The following is a 10,443-nucleotide window of genomic DNA, read 5'->3' on the forward strand; positions in this document are numbered from 1 at the left end:
TTTTTTTAAAAACACTCAGTAGCCCAAGCTAAGGTTTCAAGAGAATATGGAAAAGGTGATTTCTCTTTAAATTTTCAACTTTGCGTGGGGCTCCATCAATATGCTACCTTTCTAAGAGGCACTTCTTCATTATATGCTATATTCTGTTGGTCTATCACATAAAATATAAATAAAACAAAATAAAATGTATAAAAATGCTGAAACTGTCAATAGTATGAGTATTTCACAAGGTGCTGCATGTGTCAGTGTCTTCTGAGTTAGTTTGACCTCTACAGTGCTGACCTCTGACCTAAGCAAAGCGTCCAGTGGTTTCCTGAGGTGAATAGCTCCAGAGCATTACGCTGTAACTTGCAAAGCAAAGAGATCTTTGCTAAACGCACATCTCCTCTGCAGTGTTGCTGAGTGTGGAGGAACTTTAGAGCGTCAGTTTTCCAAAGTTGCAGTGCCCCCTGCTGTGTGAAGCGGGTTTCATCTGTGGCAGGCGGATCCTCCGGCGCACGGCGGCACTCGCAGCAACATAAACATTTTCCCTGACAGAACACAGCTAACCTCTGCAGGGCACTAAAACAGAGACGGGGTTCCCTCCATCTAACAGATATATAAAAACAGAAACATTTAGATCTTAATTTACAGCGGATTCGTTTACAAGACATGACGGGCCTATTTAGTCAGATCCTTGCAGAGTCTTAGATTTACAGTTGAGTTGGAGTCCTCTCTCTGAGCACAGTTCCCCTGACGGGCTGCGGGTTTCACTTTCCTCTGTGGTTGGAGGTGATGGTTGGCTCTTTGGTGACACAAGGGCTACTGCTTCGGCACGCTGTTATCGAGATCGCCCGTTCCACTTTGATGTCATGGTCTGGGGAGAGACGTGGGTTTGAAAATGAGACTAGAAACAAAAGTTAACTCAAACAGGAAGTATGTAATTGACCGCTACAGGGCAGTGTTTAGGTAAAGGCTATCACTAACAACTTAAATTCTGATCTCAGTGACTGTAGTATTGAAATTACTGGCTTTTCATGTAGTGGGGGCAGCAAAGTCGAGCATAAACACCATTTAGAAATTCCGTGCAGCTGGTGTTTAAAAGCTTTGAATGCTAGTTTGGGGGAATTCACCAGGAAGTTCTCCCACATGAAGTGGAGTCGTCATGGTTTATATGACCAATGCAATCTGGTAGCAAAATGTCCCCAGGCGAGCAGAGACAACCGAGTGATGACTGAGTAAAAAAAAGAAAAAAGAAAAAGCAGAGAATACACAGAACTAACGTTTGGGTTCACTGTGTAATTATATGAGAGAGGCAGCAGATTAAAAATAAGATTAGAAAAACACATTTACTGTTTTTAAAAAAAATTATTTTATTTTGTAATTAAGAGCAAAAGAATAGTTATAATTATTACGAGATGCACCAGGCAGCATATTTTTTTCTCTTCGGCATTTATGAGCCTTTCCTGTAACCTTCCTGTTGGGAGCCGTCATTAGTCACTTACATTCAACCAGGTTCAGGATGTAAAATTATTCCTCAGTGAGCTTAAATCATTAATGTCTTGTTCAGTGTGACAAATACACCAAATATTAATTTTGCTCTCAGATGTAAGATGACCTTCAACACATATAAAGCAGCACCAGGATTTTTGGTGACTGTGCAGTTTGACGGCTGCTGCAACAAATTTTATGAATGTTTACCCTGCTGATTCATTTTCCTTGACCTCCTCTCCCTCTCATCTCTGATAATAACAGCATTAACACCTGTAGCTTGTTGTCCATTTATTGGAGGACTGACATCACTTTCAGACACGATTCGGATGCAGCAGTAATCTTCCACTGTACAGAGCGAAATTTGTTTTTTAATTTCCAGTTGGCCTGGTGTGACACGTTCAGGTGCTGTACGATTTCTGAGTACAGGCTGGGTCAGTGTGAGAGTTATATAAACGGATAAAATTAAGAAGAGATTGTCACTTTGAGTACAGTTCAAACAATTCATATAAATTGAGATGGGACGCAATTTAGTGATATTAAGCATAACTGGTGATGACATTTTCTAGTCTCTGGATCATTTTATTGATGCTGCTTTTGCCAAAAAGGGCTCTGAAAATAAATTACATCAAAATTTTCTGTACAGTCTATTCTACTCCATCTACTGTACTTCAACTACTGCTCACAACATCATGTTGTTCAACCTCTGACCTCTAGATGGCAGCAAAGTGCTTCTTAAATTATTCTTAGTATGTGTAGAATATGCAACAACAGGCAACTCAGCAGCATTATGATTAGAAACAGTATGAGGTGATTTTCCCAACAGTAGTCTCAACTTTATGTGTGCATTTAAAGTAGTGGTTAACATAGTAGTTAACATTAACCAGTGTGTGTCTATTAGAACATAGTTAATTTGCTCTTAAAATTTTTGAATGGCTGTCAGCTTTTCAAAAAAGGTGTTCCCTAACAGAGACTGAATGTCAATAGAGATAAAGCTGGATTATTGTGCTGTATTTTATTCAGCCTTCCTGTTTACAACTTAAATTCCTGCTCTCTCTCAGCCTAAGCAAACAGGAGGCTTTTAAATAACTCTCTAAACAGATAATAGCTAGCTTAAATTGTTCTACGTGTTGATACTTGTTTGCTGGTAGCACTTCCAATTGGTCCTTTCACTGAATACAGAAAGATCCAACTTTTGATTTTTCTTCTTCCTGGTCGCTGATCAGCCAATTAAGCTGAAAACGGACTAATTCCAGTTAAAATCCTTGTTCTCATTTCTGTAGTTTTAATCCAGCAGCTATGAAACAAAGCAACTAAGCAAAGAAGGTATTGTTTCATTGCCGTTTTAAATCTTTCATAATTGGTAAAATAACAATGTAGTTAACAGCTAATTCAGCCAGAGAAACAAATCCCCACAAAGACAGTGTTTATCGCTTTATTCTCTGTGACACTGTGACGCTCTGTGACAGTGGAAAATGGGTTACAGCTGAACTTGTGACGTTTAGAGGAAGTGGGAGAAAGTCGAGATTAATGAGTGCTGCACATGAGGGAAACTTGAATGAGTGAGAGATAAGCAAGCAGGAGCATGACAGAGTGAGGCAGATTGATGCCAGAGATGAAACATATGTCATGTTTTGTTATTTCCGCAGTCCTTTTGGTATAGGGAGAGGATGTATAAAAAATAAAATAAAAAAAAAACACTGTGCCATTTCCCTGCCCACAGGTTTTATTTTTGTACGCTGTCGCTTGGTGAGTCAATGCAACGCCCCTCCAATTACCTCCCACTCCATCGCCCCCACGCCCCATCCATCCCGCCCTGCAGCCCACGCGCCTCACACTCTGACGTCAGTCTCTGCTGAAGCAGGGAGGGGGGTCCGATTCCGTCGCCCACAGAGTACTTCCTATCCTCCCTCCCCTCCCTCCACGCCTCCTCATGTCTTTGCTGGCTTCCTTCTCCTTTGCTTAATCTCTTCAGCTGACGATCACAGCCCAGAACGACTAACTCTGCCCAAACCACTTACTTTTTGCTTGTGATGCATCACAAAACTAACAAGGTATTAAAGAAGTGCAATAACAGAGTAACGCTTTCTCTCCTTCTCTCGTTTATTTTTATTTTTTTGGCTTCCCTCCCTCCTTTGCCCTCCTTCTCACACTTTTTCCTCCCAGCCTCCTTGTTTCCCCTTTCTAACTTCTCTCCTTTCTAGTTTACAGCCTGCTGGAGTTTAGCTGTGAGCAGTGGGAGGCGTCACCTCAGAGAGATTCTGACTCACTGGGTTCAAACAGTGGAGCTATAAAATATTCATTGTTACTGGAGGTTAGGAAGTCTCTGTCTGTTATTCAGTTCTGCCCCACAACCATCTGATCACCTTTTGAAATTATAGTTCACATTTTATCTTACCTGCAGTAGATAACTCTGGCATTTTCATTTAGAATAAATCTACATTATCTGGTCCTCAGGCTCCAGCTAAGAGCGAGTCTGAAACCGGACTTCTACCATTGTAAAACACCCAATTTCAAAAACATAATACAGGTTTATGCAAATGCCAGTTCATGCACGTGAAACTGTTTTATTCATTTCTAGAAAAAAATATTGTTTACACAGGAAAAGGAGGGAGAAGGCAGTGCACCAAGAATGATATTCCTGGACTGAAAGACAAACATGTAAAGCATTTTCAGGAATAGTAATAATATAAAATGGTGAGTAGTGTAATGAGCAGACGAACAATGCTTTAATGGTGCATTCATTTCATCTCAGCTTGGATTGGTGAGTTAGGACATATGTCGCAAGTCATAACAACAGTGAACTTTGTATTTTATTGTATAGAAATGTTAATTAATAGTTTATAAATACAACTTTCATTGAGTTTTATGTGTACAGCAGCCATACTGCATTCTCAACTCAGGAATACAGGGCAAATTGAGAGTTTCCAGGTTGAAATTCTGACTGCATTGCATGTTTTTGTTTTATTTTGAATTAAAAAAAAACCCAAACCCCACTTCTGAGTACAGAGGCAACAAGCCATGAAGGGAATGGTGTGTTATTCATTTTCAAACATGAGGAAAAGAAGAGGATTTAATGCAAAATCAAGTTCTATCACATTTTTAAGTGTGTGTGTGGACTTACTGTGCTCCTGGTTCGAATAGTGCACGTGTGTTGGGATAAAGGATGTGAAAGTTACAGTCTTCTGTTGTGTCACTATGGAGTACAAAACTTTATGCCATGATGTCAATAGATATTTTTCCACAATTGATCCTCTGAGAAGGAAATTTCACCTCTACTGTCAGTTTCAATCATTCATCATTATGAATTTTCATCTGTTAAAACAACACAGAGTAATATTGGTATTGAGTCTTTGCTATAACATTTGACTTAAGCTCATCTGGTGATCAAATCGTGCCTGCTTACTTAGACCAGAAACACTTGATATGTTTTGTTCTCGGTGCGTTTTTAGCACAGGAAGGTGATTGCTGGCATGTTGCCTCATGTCTAACAATCAGCGCCTTCTGTGTAAATAAATACCAAATGAAAAGGTGACGACAGTCTAAGGTTTTATGATTTCGTCAACAAAACAAACCACTGTAGCTTTTATTTCTGTCAAAACGGTAAAATACTGCTTTGATCTTAGCTTCTCTAGCCTCAAGGACCAAATAACTTTGATTTATGGTAAACGAGGTTGCTAAGACAGTTATATACCGCAGGTCAGATGTCAACTGCTTACCCGTCTCACTTCAAAAATCCCTTTAAACATGGGTAAGATGATGGTTGGGTTGAACTGAAAAACTCAGAGACTTCTTGAATATTCCTTCTTAAATCTTTAACCATCCCATTTATAATCTATCCACCTTCAAATTGAAGACTTTTTTGGAATCACATTTGTTTATGCCTTCCAGAAATTTAGAAAATAACCCCTAAATAATTCCTCCACCTTGTAATAACAGGTTTAATCTATATTGAACAATCCAGGTATGGAAGTTTCTGAAAAGTCACCTGCCGAGTGAGTTCCCTCTGGCCCCAGGCTGAGTTTCCCCGCCCGGTCATGCGACACCATCCGAGCCAATCGCAGGCCTTCGTCCATTAGAGTCTGCTGTATTAGATGGCGGCTCCAGCTGGCGGGGTTCGAGGCGTCAGTGTGGGGACGGGGGGATGGAGACTGGTTGCACTGGGAGCTGGAGTCTAACAGAGCAAACAGAGCTCAGCTTAAACTGTGTATTTTTTATTTTTTTAATAATTTCTAATGTAAATGGAATGTGGAGCGTTACCAAGCGATACGCAGTCAAGGCTCTCTGCAGACAAGCTGTCTTCATCTGCTCTCTGAGTCGCTCCTTCAGATCCCTCCACTCCAAGGAGCGATGACTCAGACACGATGACCTTAAAACACATCATACAAGCCCGCTCATGAACAACTTCAAACGATGAGACCCGATGAGCTCTAATAACCAACAAAACAGCAACAAAGATTCACCTCGTGTCTCGCTCTCTTCTGAGACAAACCGCTGCTCTCGTCAGCATTTGACCTGCAACAGAAACAAACATGAAGACGAGGTTGCACCTCCGTTTTGGAGCTTTGAACTCATTTAAAGTAACAAAGTTCAAAGTGGAACGTAAACCTTACCAGAAAATCCCAAATGAACCTTAAATGAACCTTAAACCTTAAACTGAGACACTATACCAACATGGAAGAGTATTTGTTACTCTGATAGTTTTAGCAGATTTTCCCCTTCAAACAATGAGTATGTGATTTTAAAAAGGTTACATTTTTAAATGTTTAATTAACAATGATAAAGTTAACATACAAGCCAAAGGGAAGAAAATATTTAGCTTTACATTTGTAGAGTTTTAAATACAGCCCAGTCTTTTATATTAGGAATAATTGGAAGGTTTTTTGGTTGATGTTAATTTCACTCTATTCTCAAAAGGTAAAAATGTTTTCCTAACAGCTGTATAGAAAAGCAATCATAAGTGAGTTTTCAATTAATAATTTTTTTTATTGTGAGTTGTACATTTTTGTTTCCAACTCAACAACATCTTTCTGAAAATGGTGAAAAATGTTTTTTTTATAGTGTAACATCTTCCCCTCCTTCAGATTGAAATTGTGAGACTAATAATTCACAGTGTGATGGTTTAAATTGATACTAAAATACAACATTTTGTATTAACTCAGCATCTTTGTGTAGTAAGACATGTTCTAATTAAGCTAAATTTGCATTTTCAGGGACTGGTATAAAAAACACCACAGTAACTTCAAGTTGTGGAAAAGTGAAAATACGTACACACAGAGACGTCTGTTGAGGTCTAAATGTGGTTTGAAGGTGTTTGGGGTTGATCAGATGTGCTAACCAAAACTGACTTTTAGCATCAGGGGATTTACAAGCTGGAAAAAGTAACTTTGTCAGTGTATGCATCAGGGCTGGATAGAAAGGAGCACAGCCCAGCTTTGAAAATGTATGAAAAATGTGTCAATGGATGTCCAATCTTTGCATGCTAGGCTTTGGAGTAAGGCGTGAATGTCACTGAAACACTTACCTTGCATGTTTCAGTGTGGAGGTGTAGGCACATTTCCTGGCCACCTGTCGAGCCAGAGAAAAGAGCTCCACCCGTCTGAGCAGGAGAGCGTTGTCTCTCATGCAGAACTGGGCAGCAGCTTCATTGATGATCAACTGGGGAGGAAAAACACAATGCGTGAAGGACTTATGGACGCTTTCAAACTGGCATTCAAGCAGGGTGAAAGCTGGTAGCTTTAGTTTTTCTGAGTTTACCTCATGGTGTGTGAGCTGCTTGCCTTCTCTCCTCTTGGAGTCAAAGCGACCATAAATGAGGCTGTATTTCCGGATCTCCTCCTCCTTGTTTGCATCCTGCGAGCCCATTCTGAAGATGTGACCCACAGTTTTTGCTATTTTCTTGTTCATCCTCAGCAAAGTCTTTACCTCTGTGGGGTCTGACCTGGGCAGGGTCCTATAGAGTCTCTCCACGCTCTCCACCACGGCCCTGGCCGTCTCCTCGTCCAGCTGCCCTCCTGGCCAGGCTGACAGGGGTGCAGGGACGAAGGACGCGGAGGGCACTGGAGATGTGGAAGGACCCGGCGGCCCTGTGGACAGGAGAGGTGGGCTGTGTGGTTCCTCCTCGGTTCCAGATGCAGAGGCAAGAGCGCCATTCCCATCAGGGTCTGGGCTGAGCCAGTGCGGGTCCATGGGGGAGAGTTTTTCCCTGTAGTGTGTATCCGGTGGCTGGGGAGACGCCTGGGAGCAGGGACTTCTCGGACTGCCGCTGTACATCGGGGTAAGACATGCCCGGTCCTCTCTCTCACAGGGGGAACCAGGCTGCCCGTTGCTCAAAGCCTTTCTGTGCCCGCCAGCTGACCCGCTGGAGCCCGTCCCTTCAACTTTGAACAGCGGGATCCCCCCAAGAGGGACATTAGCGACAGGCTGGCTGAAAAGGGCAGGGTTCGCCGCCCAGTCGCGGAGAGCCTTCTGCAGCCTACGCACATGCAGCGGCTTGGTGGCCATGCCAACCAGGGCCATGATTTCCAGGAACTCCTCCTCGGCAGCCTCGCAGAGCTGCTGCACGTCGTCACCGCCTTGCTGGATGAAGGTTTCATAGTAGGCCAGCAGGTTTGCCCTCTGCAGCACCCGATAGAGTTGCAACTCCCCAAGGGTGCGTGGCAGAGACATGGCACACAGCACTGGAAAGTTCAAACAACGGAGGGGAATCGCATGAACCTGCAGAGAGAGAAGTACTGGAGATGTTAATTACTAAAGTGAAGACTCTGGTCCAAACACAAGTTCAAAAGCTTCTCCCTTGCTTTCAAGAAGACTTTCAAGTGTTACGCTCTAAGCAAAAACCTCTCTCTATTTTTCATGCATGCCTTTTCTTATACAAATAAAAGTATTTATATAGTTGTATTTTCTTACCTTTTCAGGTTTCTTGTGAAGATCTGTTCCGCCTGAACTGGGAAATAGTCTCTCCAATGTCACGGCTCGCAACTCCCGGAGCGAAACTGACAAAGAAACACAATATCAGCCAGTCTTTGAGACAGGAGCAGCACACGTTCAGACAGGAATTACTTGGATCACTGGCTCCTCTCTAAGCTACTAGAGGAGGACACCCTGCTCGGCGTCACATCGCGCTTATTATCCTATTCGTTACTCTTACCTCTCGCCGAGAGCCTCCGCGGCGCAGATTCGCCGTAGTAAATCCCCTTTGCGTTTCGCTCCTCGGCTGATATCACTGGCAGAAATCCTCCTCCGGCGCACCGTATTGGTTGCTGGCTGCCTTTTTTGCCGTCTGTGTGGGCTGGAGAATGACGGGGGCGGACTGCAGCACGCCATCTGACCGAAAAAGAGCCTTCCTCTCCCGGTAGAGAGGCGGCTTTCAAATTGGAGATGTGGGTGGTGGTATAGTGGGGGCTTGAAATTAACCCTCATGCGTCTTGAGGGTTGCATGAAGATTAGTCCTTCATGCAGAGGCTTCAGGGGATTCCCGGAGGTTTACCGTGTCAAAAGACCCTCCAAATAAAGAGTCATCGTGGAGACTCGGCTTTAAAATGGCCAAGAAATGAGGGAGATTACCGTTCATGTCTTATTGGTCTTAAAAAGAATTACACGGCTTCACTGAATTTAACAAACTCCACCACATTTTACTTGGCATTTAAATTGATAAACACAAAGTAGTAAAGTGGAAGGACAATGATCTGGTTTAATTAAAACATATATATATATATATATATATATATATATATATATATATATATATATATATATATATATATATATATATTGCAAATAAAATCTGAAAAGTGTGGCGTGAATTTAGATTCAGCTGAGGTCTTTGAGATATAGTATCTGTCAGTGTTCTGCATCTAGAGAATGAAGATTCTTAATTGAATTTATTGAATTTAACTATGGGCTTTGACTGGACCATTCTGGACCACTCATCTTGCCAGTGTCAATAGAATCAATTGGAAATAAATGGTCCCTGAAATTGAGACAAGTCATTCCGTTTTGAATAAAGTCAGCGAAATAAAAAAAAGAAATCATCAAGTTGGTAAAGAGGACCAGCTCTGTTCTACTCTGAATCCACTGGAGATGATTGTACAAAAAAAGAGATATTTGTTTTATAAAACGTCTATCATCTTCTGTGACCCTTCTGGAGAAAAACATTGCCACAGCATCATGCTGCCTTCACCATGTCTCACTTTGGATTCTGATGACAAGGTGACAGCAGTGTACGTTTTCCATCACACAAACACTTTGCATGTTATGTTAGGTTAAATTTTCATCTCATCTGACCAGGTCACCTTCCTCTTTGCTTGTGTCAAATTGTAAAATGAATGTATCATGGCTTTCATTCTACAAATAAACTTTGTTCAGGGGTGTTTTAAGCATCAGAGTAAAATGTGTATCATATCCCAATTAAACACAATGAAGTTTAGAATTGCAAGGTGACTAAATGTGGAAAAATTGAAAGGTTGCAAAAGCTCCTAGGCCTTGGTATAAATAGCATTTATCCATCCATTTTCTATTCACCCTTGTCCCTAATGGGGTCGGGAGGGTTGCCGTGCCTATCTCCAGCTACCGGGCGAGAGGCGGAGTTCACCCTGGACAGGTCGCCAGTCTGTCGTATATAAATACCATTAGTATTACATTAAGTTAAAACAAATATCAAAAAACTTTAATGCTTGAAAATGAATAGACTAGAGATACAGTTTATTGTACTGCTGAAAAACATATTTAAAATATTCAGTAAAAGAAACAATTCCCTTTTTACTTTGGAATAGTCCTTGCATAGCCTATATTGTTTTGCATGCTGGCAGAAAAGTTCAGTTTTGCTCATGTCTGATGCAGAACATCATGATGCTGTTTGTACAATTATCTAACAAACCACTGAGGACTTTGCAGTACAGCTGGGTTTATAGTAAGATTAGATTGCCCTCTTTGTTGATAATTAATTGGCTGCATTAAACTTTTTTATTTCCT

The 10,443-nt window shown here is 41.5% G+C and overlaps 1 protein-coding gene across 2 annotated transcripts; it reads right to left on the reverse strand.

The window, feature by feature from the left end:
* nab2 (NGFI-A binding protein 2 (EGR1 binding protein 2)) lies at positions 1 to 8,870 on the reverse strand. Of its 2 annotated transcripts, XR_003593677.1 has the most exons (9): positions 8,621 to 8,870; positions 8,380 to 8,465; positions 7,228 to 8,187; positions 6,995 to 7,128; positions 5,934 to 5,985; positions 5,731 to 5,839; positions 5,459 to 5,644; positions 697 to 856; positions 1 to 588 (listed from the first exon to the last, which is right to left on the reverse strand). XR_003593677.1 is itself a non-coding variant. In XM_028003553.1 (8 exons), exons 3-8 carry the CDS (start codon positions 8,137 to 8,139, stop codon positions 750 to 752), a joined length of 1,500 nt encoding a protein of 499 aa, XP_027859354.1. In that variant the 5' UTR covers positions 8,140 to 8,187; positions 8,380 to 8,465; positions 8,621 to 8,869; the 3' UTR covers positions 1 to 749. The 2 variants fall into 2 exon arrangements, 1 of the variants encoding a protein (XP_027859354.1); XM_028003553.1 differs by having other exon boundaries at positions 1 to 856; positions 8,621 to 8,869.
* Between the last annotated feature and the right edge of the window lie 1,573 nt (positions 8,871 to 10,443).

The sequence above is a fragment of the Xiphophorus couchianus genome, chromosome 20, assembly GCF_001444195.1.
Source record: "Xiphophorus couchianus chromosome 20, X_couchianus-1.0, whole genome shotgun sequence".
NCBI lineage: Eukaryota > Metazoa > Chordata > Actinopteri > Cyprinodontiformes > Poeciliidae > Xiphophorus > Xiphophorus couchianus.

Bases quoted from the DNA above. Each gene is read 5' to 3' on its own strand.
- nab2 (XM_028003553.1), bottom strand. From the start codon at position 8,139: ATGTCTCTGCCACGCACCCTTGGGGAGTTGCAACTCTATCGGGTGCTG. The intron at 7,129-7,227 runs GTAAACTCAGAA...TTTCCTCCCCAG, and splicing joins AGCAGCTCACACACCATGAG to TTGATCATCAATGAAGCTGC. The intron at 5,986-6,994 runs GTAAGTGTTTCA...TTTCTGTTGCAG, and splicing joins TCCACACTGAAACATGCAAG to GTCAAATGCTGACGAGAGCA.